This window comes from Boleophthalmus pectinirostris, unplaced genomic scaffold (genome assembly GCF_026225935.1).
Source record: "Boleophthalmus pectinirostris isolate CB_2022bp ecotype Guang Dong unplaced genomic scaffold, ASM2622593v1 HiC_scaffold_18, whole genome shotgun sequence".
In the NCBI taxonomy this organism is placed as follows: Eukaryota; Metazoa; Chordata; class Actinopteri; order Gobiiformes; family Gobiidae; genus Boleophthalmus; species Boleophthalmus pectinirostris.
In genome coordinates this window covers 27,026,140-27,045,746 of record NW_026571133.1, presented here as the reverse complement: position 1 = coordinate 27,045,746, position 19,607 = coordinate 27,026,140, and the positions used below count along the sequence as shown (strand labels likewise).

General features: G+C 37.3%; 3 protein-coding genes across 11 annotated transcripts in view; 2 read left to right on the top strand and 1 right to left on the bottom strand.

The window, feature by feature from the left end:
- Window positions 1-2,643: 2,643 nt before the first annotated feature.
- On the top strand, window positions 2,644-19,532 carry LOC129408979 (E3 ubiquitin-protein ligase NEDD4-like). 9 transcript variants are annotated; one of them, XM_055153959.1, is made up of 14 exons: window positions 2,644-2,968; window positions 4,191-4,264; window positions 6,015-6,096; window positions 8,706-8,744; window positions 9,538-9,591; window positions 13,731-13,766; window positions 14,313-14,363; window positions 14,883-14,944; window positions 15,091-15,193; window positions 15,870-16,024; window positions 16,102-16,237; window positions 16,312-16,500; window positions 16,600-16,677; window positions 19,151-19,532. In XM_055153959.1, exons 1-14 carry the CDS (start codon window positions 2,924-2,926, stop codon window positions 19,280-19,282), a joined length of 1,236 nt encoding a protein of 411 aa, XP_055009934.1. In that variant the 5' UTR covers window positions 2,644-2,923; the 3' UTR covers window positions 19,283-19,532. The 9 variants fall into 9 exon arrangements, with proteins under 9 accessions (XP_055009934.1, XP_055009933.1, XP_055009938.1 ...); XM_055153958.1 differs by having other exon boundaries at window positions 16,597-16,677; XM_055153963.1 differs by lacking the exon at window positions 19,151-19,532 and adding an exon at window positions 18,150-18,333.
- Window positions 9,603-14,153, top strand: LOC129408981 (uncharacterized). The gene has a single exon (XM_055153964.1). It carries the CDS (start codon window positions 11,570-11,572, stop codon window positions 12,740-12,742), a length of 1,173 nt encoding a protein of 390 aa, XP_055009939.1. The 5' UTR covers window positions 9,603-11,569; the 3' UTR covers window positions 12,743-14,153.
- Window positions 19,307-19,607, bottom strand: part of LOC129409038 (O-acyltransferase like protein-like) — a 1,950-nt gene continuing 1,649 nt past the window's right edge. The window contains exon 6 of the mRNA XM_055154190.1: window positions 19,307-19,320. Within this exon, the coding sequence (XP_055010165.1) occupies window positions 19,307-19,320 (14 nt within the window). The remainder of the gene's footprint in view (window positions 19,321-19,607) is intronic.

Here is a 19,607-nt window from a genome sequence, read left to right as displayed (position 1 = left end):
CTGTATAACTTGAATAACAGAACTTCAGTGGCTCAAGTTAGATTTACAACCAAAAAATGTTGATGACATCAGCTATAAGGTATCATTTGCTCCTATAACACTGATAGGTAATGTAATAATGTCTAAATAGGCCTGTTTACCATGAACAAAATGTAAAATAATTATTACTGTAGGCCTACATATAGACCCATAGTTTAATACTAGATACCACAAAAAGCGTGATATGTCTCCTTTAAAATTATGGCAGTAAAATAAGACTTACTTTGCTATAAAATATAGCATAGGGCAATATTATACACTGGAGCTTCAGCAGAAAATTGTAGCACAGTCTATTGTCAAACGAACAGATGCTCTCTTCAGGAGAGGGAAACAGCCGACCAAGGTTTTGCATGCACTTTGTTTCCACGGAAACCCATGCAGCAGAGGATGTAGGCTGGAGCCTAGAGGCGACAGAAACAGCTTCCTAAAGAGACCTTTGGGCATCTTTTAATTTGAATATTGTATCTTTCTGTATTATTTAATGCAAATTGAGGCCATTTGTTTTCCAAGAAGCCCAGAAAGGTAATAGACAGGACATAGCATTTTTGAGGAAGTGACACTAAAATAAATCACTGACAAGCAGAAGAAATAGATTTATCAGGTAGGCAGGTCAATGCCCAGTCTTGTTTGATCTTGTAAGCTAAGATAGCAAAGATGGGAGACCTGTTATTATAGAAACTATTGTTGTGTCTAAGACACTTCCCACATTATGGATAAGGTGTGTACATGAGTGTTGGTCGGAGGGGCCAAATGTGTAGATTGACAGCTTTGCTTCAGTCAGTCTACCCTCAAGGCAGCTGTGGCTACAATAGGTAGCTTACCATCAAGTATAAAGTGAATGAATAATGCATTGTATACCACTTTGGGTGTAAAGCGCTATAAATTTAATAAGAAGACAAGAGGCCAGGAATGCTCTCTTGAAAGATAAACAAGTAGCACCAGGTGTCCTTTGAGACAATAACAATGTCCGAGAGTCTTATTATTATTAAAACTACATTTAAATTTGTGGATATCATGAGAACAAATTTGAGGACATATTTTTGTAGTCATAATTAAAAGCTGACAGGTTCTGCTGACTATCTCATATGAACATGTTAAGAAAGACCTAAAGCTGTAACCTAAACATGCACTATGTATCTTTTGTGTTGGAAGGGGACACCACCTGCTTGGAGTTGTTCCTGCGTTTCCTGGTATGTTGTTTACAACTTAATGAAGACAAGCAGGTGATTCAAGTTACAGGTCAGATGAGAGATTGACCGGTCTGAGGGCGACCCCACATCAAGAATACTTATGATGTATAGTGGAACATTGCAGGTAAAGCAATAACATCCTCTTGGAAACATTGTGGACCTGTGGAAAAGTTACATAGTGCACCTTTAAATGCAAGGCAATATAATTGTAACCAATACAATTCTGCTTGCAGGTGGTTTGTTAACTAATTTAAAACTGAACTGTGGCATAGCGTCTTTGTCCAAGACAGATAGCCTAAGCCTAATATTATGTCATATAATCTGCCCTATTTAGCCCAAAGCAGGAAATGTGCAGTAAAACAGATTTTCAGATTGCTTGTCTATTTATGTCTACGTGTATAGTCTATTTCTTCAAGATTCCAAGTCTCCGGGCATTTGTTTTGTTTTACCACAGTAAAGACCTTCTTCTGACATGTGTAAGTGTTTAGGTTGTCAAATACAGAATTTCACAATAGCCTAATTATTTAGGTTTTCTTTTAAATAACACGTGAGCCGTGCATACCATATGACTGTGAAAAGATTACAATTCAATAGTATACGACTAGATAGGGACACCTACAGGCGGGCCGAGGAGCTACATAATCTCATTTACACTACAAACCTCTGAACTGAATCTAGAGGCCTATAAAAAAATAAATAAAACAAAAGTGTAAAGTAAAGACGGTCTATTACAGAACTGCAATATTCTTAAGCTATAGACCTAACACAAAGCAAATCACTGATAGTCATACTGATCTTATTTTTAGGTAGACTACTATAATCACAACTGATCCTGGGTTAATGCCTAAGCCTGCAGAAATGGAAAGGCCATGCCTCACGTGAAAGCTCAAAACCTTTTATATGCTGCTCTAGCACAGTAGAGCAACGGGATTTCAGCATTGGAAACAACAACCCAAATGACAACCCTATGTGAGGCTCATTTTGCTGCTTTCTGGTTTCGTCTTGAGAATAAAAACACCAAATTATAATATAAATAAAGTGGACACCATGTCCAATGTAGCCTATTTGAAATAATTATAATAATAGTTAAAACAAAATATCAGTAAAAGCTATTTAATTTGAACACATCTGGGAACACAGATAAGTCTTTGAAATTTAAAATCAAAATTTCACATACAGTTCCTTTAATATATTTGTTGTTATCGAGAGAAGAAAGGCCCATAGACAAAACACCACAAAACTGGACAGAACAGTCGCGTCTCAGTTCTTTGGCCACGCCTTCTTCACATATGATTGGACACTCACGGACAGTGGGAAAATAACACTGTGTGTGGTTGGTCCGGAGCCTTGTCCATCATGCTAAGCTACTACTCGATTGGTTGGTGCTTTAGGAGGAAATCAAGTGTCACAGAATTTCGCAGGATAAGCTTGGAGTTGACAAAAGCCCTCTGTATTTCTTGAAACAAATAGAGCGTTGTGGATTTTGATACCCCAAAGTTGTGTCTCAGACAGGTCACGCTGCTGTGTTTACGCTTTCTGGATACAGTTAAACCTCAAGCCCTATGCAAAGAATCGGGTAGTAACATCAACTTGACCACCGCCACCAATATAGAGAGCAAAGTGGGACTTTATTGTTCAAAGCTAGCTAGCTAGCTCTGCCTTTTGGCTTCTGTGCATTGCTGATCGCAGGCTTTATGGCTACGAATTACGAGCCAATATATGGACTTTCAGAGGACGAGGTAAGCATTAAGCTAAATATGTTATTCTATGGTCGGTAGATGGGAATAGAGGGTTACATAGAGCGGCGTTGATATTAGCTGACAGTGAGGCTAACAAGCAATCACCCAGATCCACATATCGCAGTATTAATGTGGCTGCTGTCCGCCTCCGGTCCATTTCTGTGCTTATGAGTGAGTGGACAGACCGTCATTCCTTCAGTGTCCATTTGAATTACTCATGTAACATGTTTACACTACAGAAGAGTCCCATGGTACTTGTGTGTGTGTGTGTGTGTGTGTCAAGTGCAGACAAACCCTACTCTTTCATTTTATTATGCATAGCAGAAGTCTCTTCACTACCACCACCTGTAATAATGAAATAATCGACGCATAATATAGGCCTAATTTTTTACTATTGTGTATCTTATAAAGCAACACAACTACTCTAAGGTATTGTGTGTAGATGCAGGGTTAAATTTCTCATATAGTACATTATGTAATTAATGAATTTAATGTGTACGATTTAGTTTAGAACAAGTACAATTGTTTAAGTTGCACTATAATCATAATCGATGTTTCCTCATGTTTTTTAAACATTCTGTTAGTGTTGCAATCATAAAAACTTTCCTTTAGACCATACTAAGAAGAAATAACACTTACTTCCAAAATATGAAATTGATAAATGCATCAGCACAGCAGTTATTATAATAAAAAAGTGATACGTGTTTTGTATGTTGTCATTGGTCAGCAGAGTGCAAATATGTGACTAATGCTGAATTAGGGCTGGGCAATATGGCCAAAAATAATATTATCTTGATTTTTTTTGCACATACTGGAACATTTTTAATCAATTTTGATTAAAGTCACTGCTAATACTGCTAATACTGCAAGACCTTCAAACAGGGGAAGCTCTTTACATTTTGATGCTAATTATATCCTATTTAAGAATTCAGTTACATTTGTATAGATATGTAAATTAATTTTCATTAGTTTAAATTAGAATGAAATTGCACAATAACCTTGCTTTGCAAGTCAGAAGTACTTGTCATTTCCATCATATGTAAAGAAATCAAACACTGTATATTGCATTCAGAATTATTTGGTTCTATTTGGGTAAAATTGTTACTATTATCAAGTGACTGATAGGAACCTCAAATGACCTCTGTCAAATTCTATGTAGCTTTAATGTGAATTTATGGATGTTGAGTATTTTATTTAATGCCTGTGTTGTCTTTCTTTGCAGCATGAAACCAGGGTGTTGCGGGTTAAGGTCATTGCAGGAATTGATCTGGCAAAAAAAGATATTATTGGAGCCAGGTGAGTTAAAATATACTGTATTTTAGGAAACATCTGTCTTATCACTGTCTCAAGAATGGCAATAATGCAATATACAAATATCTTTGAGGGACATATCAGTATCATCCACTATTGATTATTAAAGGACCTCTGTATTCTTGAGCTGTGAGGAATAAACTGCATTTAGCTAGATTCCTTCAATATAATAAACTAAGACATTGAGCAAAGAGGTAATAAGTGATTCCCTAACTGTCTATTAACTAATGCACTTCATTTAATATTTTCTGTTCAGTAATAATTACATTACATAGCTCAGATTACATAGCTCAAGCATGGAATACAGCAGAGAGATAATTGTTAATCTTTAGCATGTCCAATGTTCAAGAGTGACTGCTCGTCTGTTATTATTTTCCTTTGTGTACCTGCCCGTGTACTGAAGTGTAACACAAACATTCAGAAGTTAAAATGAAATGTACCTGTAATTCTGTTTTCCCTTGTAGTGTAGGCATATAGTCCAATTTTCAAGTAGCTGTTAATTAAATTGTTGGCATGCTAATACTAACAGGCCATATCTTCCATGATTGTCTGCAACAATTTGTCCTGCTATCAGCATGTAATCTTAACTCTCAATTTAACAAAACATTGTATAATATTGTATATTGAATTAAATACAGTAGATTTAGCAGAGACTTTTTGACCCTCAGCTTCAGCTCTCCTAATTAAAGAACTAGATAGATGCACCGTGCATTGCAATTACTGTTTTTGTGCAGTCACACCAGATCACACATGCATCTAAACACACAATTAAAGGCCACAGGGTTTCCCAAGACATCAATTAGCCATTTTGCTTGGGTACTATTTCAGACTTAGAATCATAATGTCTTTTGCTGCAGTGTTCCTCAAGACCAATGTGCTCAGAGCAGCTCGGATAAAACAAATTAAGCGATGATTGCTAAGTTTGACACATTATTAGGTATGAATCAGACATTGACCTCTCTACAGGATTAAGATCAGTGAATTAATGTGGTCGATTGAAGTGAAAGAATAGATCAGTTTTGTCTCGCAATTATTTGAGATTTATTGTAGTTGGTGCTGATTTCAAATTGCTTTGACTCATACGCTCTGGTCTATATTTACTGCAGTGTCTATTTTTAGTACTTTTTGCTTTGTCAATACTAAATTACATCTTTATCTCTCAATCTACAAATGCAGCAGTTTTTTATCTGCAGAATTGTTTGTGGTACAATCATCTTTCAGCTTTGGGCTTGAAGAACAGAAAAACAAATACAGGTGTAAAAGTGCTAAACAAAATGAAAATTTTAAATCTATATTACTAACTCTATACTAATAATGGGTAAATCTTTATTTTACTATGTGGAGCAAGTGATATGGTAAACTGGGTGATATGACCAAAAATTAAACACAGTTTGATTTCCTTCATATTGATTTCCAAGATTTTTTTTATGACTAACATTTTATTTATTTTTTTACTGACAATGGGTTGGCTGTAGACCTCTCGATTAAAAAAAAAAAAAAAAAAAAGATCATTGATCATTATAAAAACCTGAACCTCGATCTCTGTTAAAATTTTATGAACTCCCCTGCTGTAATATATGTGGTTTTGAATTGTTTAATTTGATAGAATTAATTTGATCTTTTCGCTTTATTTATTGTTCTGCCCCTGATTAAATCCATATGCTAATTTGTGCAGAAAATAAAAATGTTATGTGCATCACATAAAGAACTGTCATGTCTTTTTATTTTTCCACAGTGACCCTTATGTGAAGCTCTCCCTTTATGTCGCAGATGAAAACCGAGAACTTGCCTTAGTTCAGACCAAAACCATTAAAAAGGTGAGTATACCTTTTTTAATGCAAGTTCAATATGAATCCCAAACAATTAACTGAGATACAGCTAGACCTTCTGGGCGGTGGATTTAGAGAATTGACTTTTGTTTAGACCTCCAATAACAGACACAAGAAGCCCAAAGCCAAAATGATGAATAAACATCTTATGGGATCAATCAGTAAAAGCAACTTAAGCCCAAAGCATACATGGTATTTGTATAGGTTGTGTTGAGGAGTAGTAGCAGGAATAGTGTATGCATAAGGTTAAAACAGATCTTTAAGACCAGCCTTGAACAGACACAGCTCGCACACACCTTGTAGAGAGCAGAGGATACCAGGGTCCTGGGATTTTAGTATTAGTTTGTAAACAGTGAAGAGGCAAAACCTCTTCATTGTTTTATTCAGATCTGATAGTGTGTTTACTTTCTATTAGACTAGCTGTTTGTGTGTGGGTAATCTTCTCCCACCACAATTACACTGACTGTACATTTTTGACTGTGAATTTGTCAGTTCTATTTTAAATTAAGTTCTAAGTTGTCTCTTCTAGGGCAATATTTTTTTCGGAAAAACATAAGTAGGCCTGTCACAACTAGAGCCTGGCCGATATATCGGTCGTACGATATTATCGGCCGATATGGGCACCTGGAAACATATTGGCTATCGGCCAATGTGCTTGCTGATATGGGCTGATATTTCACGTGGGCATGTTATACGTCATTATAAAGCTTAGACTCTCTACATTATGTTCATTTAATCCAATTTATAGACAGATAAATGTCCTAATATGTATCTCCGCATCAGTATTTATCTGCGGAGTCATTTGTCTGTGTCTGTGTCCGTAATGTCCCTGAACGCACCCCCAGAGTCACGTCACTCACGTGTGCTTGTTTACACCCGCAGACATAGAGCCAAACACTGAGATTACATTCTTTTTACAGGCAATCAGTTTGAGCCAGGATTAAAAGGACATTTATTAGACATTTATATATGTCGACTTTGAAGCTAGTTTTGGTTATTTGTTATTGGTTAGCGATTAGCTGCTATAGCTCCAACACATAAACAGGCTGTTTTCTCTTCTAATGGCCTATTGTAAAGTGAATACATTGGCCGTATACATGTTACTGGACCTACAGTGATATGTAAATGAGCTGTGAATAGAGTTGTGAATGATGAAATTTGCGCATATAATTAATTACGCAGCATTTATGGCTAATAAAGGCTAATGGTGGTAGTTTACTTTCTCTCACCCTCTTACTTTCTTTCACTTTTTTTCTCTTCACACGGCATGCAGACTCGTGGTAGTTTGACAGCGGGCAGTGGCTGAAAACAAAACTTTCAGAAATATGTGTGTGCATAGGATAGAAAAAATGTGCATATTTAGCTGTAGTTCAGCATAAAATAAATAAACCAGGATTAATCTTGGGCTCGAGAGAAGGAGAGCGATAGAGACCGAGTCCCGACACTCAGTCCTGGTTCAGTTCTGGTTTAGTCCTGCTTGCAACAAAACAATCTGAAGAGCTGCTTGGGAGCCGAAAGAGCCAGCTGCTTTTAGTGAGCCGAGCCAAAAGAGCCGGTTCTGTAAAAAGAACTGGAATACCCATCACTAGTAGCTAGAATGTGATGCAAAAATGCCATTAGGACGACCTACTGTCTGTAAATATGAGGTAAAGAGGCAGAATAAAAATAAATGTTGCCTAAATAAACCCAATTTAAAATCCACTAGAGCCAAACCTAAGTTTTTTTAAACAATTCAAGATTTACAGTGAATTTTTACATCACTAAATATATCTGCGATTATATCGGCTATCGACAGCTCCAACTCCCATTTTATCGGTTTCATATCGGCCACAACAAAATCCATATCGGTCGGGCCCTAGTCACAACAATTACCATATTGTTTATTGTTCAGTAAATAACTTGACATTTTTAATGAAATTGTTCTATAAAGTAAAGACTGCAATTTTTTACATTTCACTTGTTGTTTTCATGTAGTGCAGATTAAGGCTAGCCAATGCTCCTTGGGAGTCATGTAGGCACACATATGCTGCCAGTGGCCATGCTAGGCTTATAGGATAAAAATAGCTGACAATGCAGTGCTTTGTGGGGCAGAAAAAGCATCACATACTTGGCTCTTCTGAGTTCCTAATGTGTGGGACACCTTTGGTGGCATTTTACCCTATCCTTGGGTTTTAAGAATGATGAAAAGTTGGGACCATTGCCATAGCAATTCACAACAAAATATTCAAATATCATACTATATCATACCATGCCTCATATGATATGATATGAGATCAGATCAGATATCAGATCAGATATCAGATCAGATATCAGATCAGATATCAGATCAGATATCAGATCAGATATCAGATCAGATCATATATTAGATCAGCTCATATATCAGATCAGATCAGAAACTGAAACCTGTGAATATGGGTGTATTGCCCATCCAGTCATAGTGTGTTATTTATGTGTTATTTAGATCTACTAAACTAAATGCTTAGCACATATAGGTTTACAATTCCAAAGTGTCACACTCTGGTGTCCTCAGTCAGTAATATCGGAATATGTGCCTTTCTATGAGGGGTTTAATCGTAGTTTTTAATGCTTTGTTACAGACACTAAATCCAAAATGGAATGAAGAATTTTACTTTCGGGTAAGTTTTCTTACATCTTGAATGAAGATTCTCAGTTTTTTTTGGATAAATAAACTGATAACTAAGCAAATGTATGAAAACAATATAGTTCTGGGGTAGTTGACATGTTGAATGCAGTTCTGTGAATGTAGTAGGGGTTTGGGTCTACCATGGAACAAAAGAACTGAATGTATAGCCTTTTTCCTTTAGTATTAAAATGTATTATGACATCACATTGTAACACCAGAATAATCGTGTATGTACAATCTGTTCAAAAACTGGTACAAGTATAGTTTCAAAATGCAAAAAGAACTAATGTGAGCTGTAGAGGCTCATATAATAATACCAAATCTATAATGTTAGATTCTAAGATGCTGTTTTCAATGCAAATTTTGTTTTATTAGACTCTCACCACTTTTTTAAAAACTGAAGCAAGGGGATTGTATCTCTGAGTAAAGTCATTGATAGTAATTTCACTAATCACCTGATTTGTTTGATAAACACATTTAATATGTGGAGTGACAAATAAATTCAGCAACAAAAATCAGGTTGTTCTGAGCCTGACCAGGTCCATAATACGCTGAAGCCCAGATGGTAGTAAGTCGTGACACAGTTTGCCTTTGTGATGAATAGGAATGCAGTGCAGTTTTTAAACTAGTTGCTGGAGGTTTCAAACTCAACTGCGTTGTGCGATCTGCTTAATTAGTTCTAGTGTGTTCCCATTTATTGAAAAATGTTTTGAGAGTAATAAGTTTATTCTTCAAACTGCTAATCTCAGTTTTACCATATGAATATTGTTTTTCTCTTGCCTCAGGTTTGCCCACAGAATCACAGACTACTTTTTGAAGTATTTGATGAAAACCGTCTGGTAAGATTTTTCCCAACTTGTATCTCATTGTTTCTGTTTTTTGTGATTTTGTCTAAAAATGTAATCTCATCATGTATGATGATTGTGGTAAAATGGTGTCACTTTGTCTTTTCAATTATTTGTAAGTGTGTTATTGTGCAATTCATTGTGGACTGCCCTTCAGTTGCCCATTCAATTCAATTTAAATATCTACTAAACAACTATTCTCTGCAAGGTACCACTGTAAAATGGTCAAGTGGGTGTTGATCAAAGTTTTTTATTTGTTGTAGTTTTGTAGCTTCTATTGAGTTTTTGGACACATAATTAGGTAATGTACCAATATATATCTTCCAGTGTACTTCACCAATATGGCATACAATAAAGAAAATAAGACCATCATCAATCATTCCCTTGCATATGTGGCAATAGATTAGTGCCTGACACAGACAAGCAAAATGAACCAGTCTCACCAGCGTTCCTCTCCTTATATGTCTAAGGAGGCGCATATTGTTCTAGGTCTGTGCCAAGAAGACTCCTCCAACACTGTGCAGTATCTTGGTGAAGGCTCTGTGTCCTCTTGTACCTAATGACTGATGGTATATTTCATAGAAAAACTTAATATTCTCACCATGACTTTACCTCAATTTAGCAAGTATATAAGTATGACTTCATGTAGCTTGTTCACTTGTGTAAGGATATTTTCTAGTGTAGTCCTGTAAAACTGTCAGTGTTCTGTTATTAAACAAACTAAGCACATTGCCATTGGACTACACATTGACATTATTTAGTGCCTTTTAATCTCAAATATGTCAATGTATTGACTGAACCAGTGAATGTATTCAGTGAGTCATTTCAGGGCACATGTTGAGTTGCCAAGTTGCAGTTTCCATCCTCTAGCTCCTTCCCCTGTTCTCTTTGTTTGTTTGTCTTGCCAGTGCCATGCAGTTTAACACTGCAGTGTCATCCATTTTTACCCATTTGGTCCATCAACAGCTGGAAGACAGAACTATTGATACAATACAAGCAAGGGATTCTGTTAGTTTAAATTATCAACACATTCAGAGTGATATCTTGTAGGAAAAGGTGAGAATGGTGAATAGATTTTTGTACTCTTGTGACCATCACAAAACTTAAAATGAACTCAAATAAGCATACTACATATTAGTCTTTTGTTAAATAATCCTTTTTATTGAGCACAGCGCATACATTCATTCTTAAAGGTCTGGTTTGTGAAGAGACTCATATTTGTGTACCAGTCTGAACAGCCTCCAGATGGGTTGTGTCTTGCTGCAAACCGAGTAGCCTATAAAACCCACAGAAGTACTTGGCTGACTACATTTTATTTGTTTGAAAAACTTTCCTTATGAAAAAGACAACTGCACTTTTTGAATCAGACAATGGGATATAGTGACTTAATATCTTATTTTATTCATCTCTTAATGGCTTTTTATGCTTTTTGGAATCTTAGTTGTTGGAATGAAGTTTGTGCTTACCATTGGGAGTGTTAAATGGGGCAGAAGATTGAATAGGAGTACCAGTTGGCACTTGAGGGCAGTATGGCTTTGTAACTTGAGGTGCTGTGGCCATTTGTGGTCACATGACTCCAACCCACTGTCACCTCAGAAACCAGCAGCGCCTACTGCTCTTATCCAATCATGTCAGGAATGCTGGCCCTTACTCGGCTCAGGCTATTTCTGCTGTCTGTCTCTGGTGCTTAGTAGTGCTAAGAGTCCCTTTTCCCCCTTACCCCTTTCACTTATTATCACTCCCTCTGCCCCTCCGTTCAGTGTGTAGTGAAAAAGTTGTCTGCTCTCTCTGTGGCTCCTTTAGCTCGTAGTGTTACGTCAGTTCAGAGCAGTTGACTGGAAAAGGTTTGTGGGAGGGGTGTGGAATTGACAGGGGCAGAGAAAGAAGACTCGGCAAAAGAATAGAAGTGGAAACCAAGGCACAAACTCAAAACTATTTTACAGTAAAAGTGTGAGCTCTGGGACCTTTGAAAATGGCACAGCGTCTGCGTTTGTACTTTGGCTCTGGCCGCAGTAATACAGCCCCGGAGATACTGGAGGAGAACTCAGAGGAGCAGCCACCAGGAGAGCGTGATCCAACCGCATCAGCCCATGCCCAGGAGTCGCCTTTCGAAAACTTTCCAACCAGGACTTTACGACTGTACTCGGAGCCTTCACTTAAGCGCAGTTCATCTATGTTTATTCCACAGCTTTCCTCCTCCTCAGAAGCACGGCCGACCAAGAGCTCTTCCATGCACATCTCTCTCCAGCGTGCCAATGGATTTAACAATGGAGATTCCAATATTTGCACTGATGATGTCCCACCACCTTCATACAGTCCTCCAGGTCCTGCGCCTGCTTATCCTGAACCTCCAAACCAGCATGTCCCACTACAGCCACCTCCTCCGTACTGCAATCCAGAACCAAGCTCATCCACTTGCTTTACTGAGCCAAACTTGCCCAAACGAAGGGTCTTCAGTATTGGCTCCAATGGCTATACCGTCTACAGCAGGGCCCAGCCAAGTATCAGTGTTGGTGGAATTAGTATCCAAAGGAAATCCCCAGATGGTAGCGATATCCAACATGTCCGAATCCTTCCTTATGGAGGAGCAGGCTGGTGTGTTCAACAGCAGAACTCTGATTATAATTCCACTGCTAATGGGGAAACGCAGAGAGTAGTCTTTCAAGTCCAGCAAAACCAGAACCCTCAGTGTCACAGTGACAACCAAGAATGGCAACCACATAATATGGTCAGTGTAACCAATTCAAACAGAAACCGCATTGTGCGCTACCCCAGAATAAGACTTGAAAGAAGCTCCTCTTATCCAAAATTATATCAACGTCAGGAAACTGGGGGTGTAAACACAGAAGAAAACCAGCCAGGCACAGAGACCCAGCAGAGGAACAGGGCCAATGGTTATGTGTTGAATTTAAGTGGAGACTCACGAAGAAGTAAGCCTCGTTTCAAGATATATTTTAATTCTGGAGGAGGAGATCAAAATGTTGACAATGATTCCACATGGAATGATCCTAAGGTAAAATATGGTGTTTATTGTAAATGTGTTTATTGTTCATTATGTGTCTTTATTATTTGGTTTGTTATTTCAGTGTGCTGCTATAATATTCGCCCATCTTTATTGTACACAGCTGAGGTGAAGCTATGTTGACTTATACTTATCTTTATTTCCCTTAAATCTCAAAGAAAATTTTCTGTGGTATTTTCTGACCAGCTGCTGCTAGTTCAATCAGGAAAGTACACTTGCATGGAGAAATGTAATACTAAAGTTTGGTAATACCCATAACTCTGCCCATTGCTCTGAGTGTTTGCTGTTACTATCTTTAGCCTCAAGTGTGGTTGTTGATTTTAAGTATGGGTAGGCAGTATGCCTTTGACTCAGGCATAGTGAAACAAACAACGTTAAGAGTGATTTAATGGCCTATATTATGATAAATCGACTTAATAGCAATTGTGTCAGATACATAGTGCAATAGTCCTCCCAATGGTTAATGTTCACCAACTCGTAGAGGTGTGTTCTGTGTCACTTTGATTATTCTCAACTGAACTCTGTTATTGCCCAACTTGGAGACATTCCTATTAAAAACTAGGCTGTGCATTACTCTAGAACCATTTGTTTATGTTTAGAAGTTTGCAACTTCATGCAATTGGGCCAGAATACACTTACCTTTTGTGAAGAAACAGAGCATTTGATGTTCTCATCTCTTTATTTTGTTATAGTTGACTGTAATCAAACAGGTTTACTACTTATATCTGCGTGTTACCAAACTAGTCTTTGGGACAGCTGCTGGCTCAACTGTGACCCTTGACTATAAGTACACGTCATTAGTTAAAACGCTTATTAGAGTTAATAACAGACCCACAATTTATCTGGAAGAAAAAAATTGTAATATAAAAGTGATATTTTGTCAATTCTGAAGGGATATACATTTAACTTATAAACCTAAGTATTAAATACTGTGAATCCAGCGATTTCTACATTGGCTGTAATCTAACTGTACTGAAATAATTTGATTGCACTGATTGTACCTAGGTGATTAGATTTTAGTAGATTGCCTTCACTCTGAATTAACATGCTTGAGCAATGATTATGTACTTAAGTGTTGATTTTTGTCTGTAATGAGTTGTGTCCTACACAGGCTGTATCCAAGAATGGGCTTTTTCATCTGGGACAGGTAAACAATACAGCAGTAAGGGCTTCTCCAGTGCAACCCCATTCTTTGTCAGTCCTTCCTCTTTTCCACTTTACCATTGATTACAGCACATGGATGGGCACATCTATTGTCTTCTTTGATTCAGGCAATGTCCCACTCATCTTTTCCTGTGTTGACCTCTCACTCCTTTGTTTGGCTGATGTGTCTTCTTTCTGTGGCAATGACGAGTGGATTTGGATTTTGGGTTTTACATGTTTTTTTTTCTCCTCCTAATAAAATCAAAGGTCTATAAAGCCTTAAAGTATAAGCTTTTTATTTGCATACCTGAAGAAACCTGTGCTGATAAAAGGCTACTAAAAAGTTAATATGTTAAATTTATAAAAAAAATAAAAATAAAAAAAAATTAAACCACAGGGCTGGACCTTTGACAGTTTTAGGCAATATTGGGTATACTCTTCTGTATTTGAAAAGGTGTAAACTCTGGTTTTCTTTGGTTCCAGAAAGCAGTATGTTACCCTAACACACATATCATATAAAACGTAATAATGTTTTTACTCTTTCTTCTAGACCAGAGATGATTTCCTGGGACAAGTTGATGTTCCTCTCAGTCATCTGCCGGTGAGTTATTTACACCTACGGACAGTGGTACTGCCGGTTTGACTGTAGAACACTTAGCTATTTTCTTATCTGTAGCTTTTCGTGTTTGACCTTTATAAAGGTGAATGAACAAAGACATGCAGGGCCTGTCTTTACTTGAGTGTAATAGTCAAGAGGATTTCCATCTGTTTCTCGCTCTTTGAGCTATTTTTTGAAAGAATACAATATCTATCAGTTTTGACAGTTTAACTGCATTTTGATTGTACTTGCAGAATATTATAATGTAATGCAAAGACATGTTCTGCATTTTGAATTGTACCATATAATTAAGTGACTTTCATGGTCTTATAGTAAAGTGAGGGTTATTACCATTCAGAAAATTTGTTTGAGGCATTAATTTTTCTCCTTGGTGGGTACTAAATTTCTCAACAGCCCCAAATGGCTAATATTTATTCACATTACAGAAAATGCTTTGGCATTAAAGGTTGACCCAAATGCCTTAAAACTAGCATGGTTGTTTTAAGTCCTTTTGTTATCCAGACTGAAGACCCTGCCATGGAGCGCCCCTACACATTTAAAGACTTCCTCCTGCGACCCCGAAGGTTAGTTGACCAGATGAATGACCTTATTGAATGAAAACAAACAAAATGTTGAACGTTGACTCAGTCTTAAAACATGGGTTTAATAGTATGGTATGTTTGGTTGACTGTTACCAAATGGGTGTATGTTGTTGATCTTTTATTTCCAGTCATAAGTCCAGGGTGAAGGGTTACCTGCGTCTAAAAATGGCTTATCTTCCAAAACAAGATGGACACGAAGATGAGGTGGGAGACGTGAGGGAGGAGGCTGAGGTAGGAGATGACAAACTGATAAAATATTGATTACCTTAACCAAAATACCATTACATAAACTTTTACCTCTTCTTATTTGAGAAGAAAAATGTAATGAAATTTTGTATTTATCGAGTGTGGTTTGAGAATAGAGCTTCTTTATTCTTCTAAAAATTCAGACAGTTACTTGCTGCCAGAATCTGTGCAAGCTCTTGTCCAGGTCAGACACTGGAAAAGTCATTTACATCGCTTTGCTTTATTTATGAAGCAAAAAAAAATCACAGAGCTTATGCTTTATGGGTTCCTTTTATACATAAAAAAGAGTACAAATTTAACTTTATAATTTTTGGTCAAAAGTTGCTCAAATGCATTCTTTGACTCACATATCATCTTAAACACTTTCTTCCATAAGTCTTTTTTCTGTATTAATTTTGGTAGTGGCAGAGTGGCATGCATTCTCAACTTAGTCTGCACACTATGTGGTTTAGACTTTATCCCAGTCAGACAAAAATAACTACTGCAAATATTAACAATAACATCAAAAACCACAACATAGCTCTCCAAAATGCAAAACTCACTCACAGCCAATTCGGCCTCTTTCCAAGCTTTAGTTCCCATTTTAATCACTTTTTTTATGCGCTGTTAATTTGTGTCAGAAATAAACAGACTAAAATATTTGGCAAACATTTCTTTATAGGGCTGGGAAGACTCTGCTGACTCCGGCTCACAGCGACCACAACAGCTACTGCCACCCTTACCGCCAGGCTGGGAGGAGAAAGTGGATAACCTGGGTCGCACCTATTTTGTCAATCACAACAACCGCTCAACGCAATGGAAAAGGCCCTCAAACATGTAGGTTTAACTATAAAATATCATCCAATTATACAATGGGACATAAAGACAAAAGTGTTATGTTTTGTTTTTTTAAGCGATGTTATTTCGGAAACTGAGAGCGATACTCAGCAGCGGCAGATTCATCAAGAAGCCCACAGAGTTTTCCGCTCCAGGCGCCACATCAGTGAAGACTTAGAAAATGAGCACCTTGAACCCAGAGACTTGGATAATGTAAAATAAGACTGACCACACGTTGTCCAACAATGTTAGGATGCGCTTTAAAAATAGTATTCTTTTTCTTACAGTCTTGGGAGCTGATTACAGAAGAAGATCCCAGTGACACTTTAGCCCAGTCTCTGCCTGGTACTTCTTCTGTTTTGACACCACAGCATCCCCCAACACCGGTTACTCAAGAGTTTTCTGAAGATTTGAACATGAGACTGTCCCTCACAACAGATACGAATGGTGAAATGCCAGGACCAAGCACTTCTCTGGTGAGACTCCAAACAAAACAACAAAATACAGTACAAATGAAATTAACCATGGTCGAGCCTTGATGACCCTTCAGTGTTTGCTGTTTTCTTCACCAGCAGAGCCAACTAACAAACAGACTCCGCTCATCCAGCATGACAGATGGTGTCAGTGATCAGGCCCAAGCCCCTCCTCTAATGGTACATGTCTTTGAAACCCAAAAATATTTCTTCCTTATTTACCCAAACCCTTGTCATTCCTTTTAACCAGTTTTTATACTAAACTCCCAGTGAGCTCTTTCCCTTCAAAATGCTTTCTGCTGCTTCCCTTTTGTCCTACTATCTGCTGTTACTTCCATAATTACTACAATATTTAGTTAACCTCTGCTGTCACAATACCTGTACTTTATATATAGGTGTTTTCAATTTGTCCTGTATCAAAAATATTCTTATCAGAAAAGGTTGCTACTTTCCTATCTGAAATAGTACAAGGTTATATTGCAGTTAACTTTCCTTTTCACTGCTGCTATCTGGAGCTTTTTGACTGCATAAATGTTTGTCTTATTAACTAAGATTACATTTTGGAACACAGTAAAATCGAGAAGATCTTAAGAGTACTTAAAAAGAACAGCTTTCATCACTGTGACGTTGTCAACCCCACCTGCTGTTTTGATACCTACAGGGCTCACCATAAAAGTGTACACCACCTTTTAAAAGTAACATTTTATACAATATGTCAGTGAACGCAAAAAATATTAGCAAAATATGCTCAGACTAAGTTTAATACAACACCTGTTGAACTTAGGACAAAAAACTAAGGTTAATAATATTACTTAGATTACATAATTTTCAGTTTTAGTGAAATTTGAGTGGTGCAAAAATGATCACACTCCACAACAAAAACTACTACATCTATTACTTTGTATGGCCTTCATTATTTTTAATGACCGCTTCAAGTCTTCTAGGCATGGAATGAACAAGTTGGCAACATTTGGCGACATCAATCTTTTTCCATTCTGCAACAATTACCTCTTTCAGAGACTGGATGTTGGATAGAGAGAGATGCTCAACTTTTCTCTTCAGAATTCCCCAAAGATGTTCAATTGGGTTCAGATCAGGTGACATACTTGGCCAAGGAATCACTCTCACCCTTTGCGACGCCATACAGTTTTGAAGCCATCACTTCCAAAAAATTGATCTTGGTCTCATCTCTCCAGAGTATAGAGTCCCAGTAGCCTTCATCTTTGTCAGCATGGGCCCTGGCAAACTTTAGTTGGGCTTTTTTGTGACTGGGTTTTAGGAGAGGCTTCTTTCGAGGATGACACCTGTGCAAGCCACTTTCCTCACTTTACAGCGTATTGTGTCACGGGGATTAGTCACCCCACTTTGACTTTCTACTTCCTTAGACATTTGCAGGGAAATTGCATGTTGACTTTCTTCAGCCCTTCTCATCAGAAGAAGCTCCTTAACTTCCATGGCTGACCTGGACGTTTCTGTGAGATGATTGTAGTTCCAGCTTTTTTAAATTTTTGAACCACTTTTGCAACAGTATTTTTACTAATAAGTAAGGTTTTGCAGATCTTATTGTAACCTTCACTTTTCTGGTATAAAGAAATAATTGTCTTTTTGTCTTGTGTCATTTCTTTTCCATGTGGTGCCATTGCTGACAGCAGGAAATGGGAAGGGGTTTGCTTTAAGTAACACCCTTTTGTAGCCAACTGTCTGATGGACACCTGTGGATTGAGTCATTAGACTCTCCTGTGCTTGAATGTTTGTTCAAGTCCACATTTGGAGCTTAAAATGTAGCTTTGCTCTGAGACTTTCAGAGGGGTATACTCATTTTTGCACCACTCTAATTTGACTAAAACTGAAAATTATGTAATCTAAGTTATATTATTAACCTTAGTTTTTTTGTCCTAAGTTCAACAGATGCTGTATTAAACTGAGTCTGTGCATATTTTGCTAATATTTTTTGTGTCCATTGACATATTGTATAAAATGTTACGTTTCAAAGGGCGTGTACTCATTTATGCTGAGGACTGTAATTTGTTAGAATTGGGTTTTTGAACTTGCTGGTGTGAATGAGAAATGCACATTTGTTGGTGTATTGGTGGCTTAGTTGCCAGCAGTAAAAGGATCATCTCTTTGTCGACCAGGTTGAAAATAAGAAACAAACTTTGGGTCAGACACGCCTCATTCACCACTGAGTCACAGCATCACACTGTCACATTCAGCCACTGGCATTTCTTACACATGATTCACCTTGATGAACTTGGTGATGGCTTTGGTCAGCCAACAGAAAGTACGGGTGCTGAGGCTAGTCTTTCTCTTCATAAAACCAGTAACCATGTTTATGTAGGGCTTTGAAAGATAGACAAACTCATCAAAAATCTGACTATTGATACATCATTAGATAATTAAATGGATAAACTCACGATAATCTTTCTGACCTATTACTATTAATAATTGTATTAAGCTTACAGTTTCTAAAAAGCAAATCACACTGTTGTTTAACCTTGCATCCTAAATTTTTTCCTTGTTGAAATCATAAAAAATCACCTGTCCATCATCCTACTCTGATTTGCACTAAATCCTTGTCAACCAGTACACCCACTGCCCCGTCCTCACAATAAAAATAAAACTAAAGACCATCTTCCCCTGTTGTCCACACCAGCGAAGTTCCCAATCCAGAAGAACCAGAGCTCAGACAGTCACAGGTGGCGAGGAGCCCATGGTAATATTAATGTTTATACAGTACTCTAACCATCATGAAGACATATTTAATGCTAACACTCACTTTATATAAAATACCTCATAGTACTGTTGTACTTCATTTCAAAACAACTACAAAACAAACGCAATTTTATAGTTTTAATGTTTACAAAATTTCTACAGATTACACTCACAAGTATTCATTTGTGGTATTTATAGTTCTTAATAGACTAGTTACAAGGGTTACCACCTCAAATAGTAAAAAATGGGACAAGTTGTTAAATGTGGGGGGACATGGAGGGATTTAAGCTCATAGATAATAACTGCAGTAACCATATGATTTTTAGTTTGTATCAACCATGACACAGAGACAGTAATTTTTTTTTTTGTCTTGTAATTCTATATATCTTGTCTTACCC

What these genes read in the sequence shown, in the direction of transcription:
- LOC129408979 (XM_055153955.1), top strand. Translation starts at nt 2,924, where the DNA reads ATGGCTACGAATTACGAGCCAATATATGGACTTTCAGAGGACGAG. An exon ending in ATGAAGAATTTTACTTTCGG is followed by an intron (nt 8,745 to 9,537) that starts GTAAGTTTTCTT and finishes CTCTTGCCTCAG; the next exon opens with GTTTGCCCACAGAATCACAG. An exon ending in AACCCAGAGACTTGGATAAT is followed by an intron (nt 16,238 to 16,311) that starts GTAAAATAAGAC and finishes TTTTTCTTACAG; the next exon opens with TCTTGGGAGCTGATTACAGA.
- LOC129408981 (XM_055153964.1), top strand. Translation starts at nt 11,570, where the DNA reads ATGGCACAGCGTCTGCGTTTGTACTTTGGCTCTGGCCGCAGTAATACA.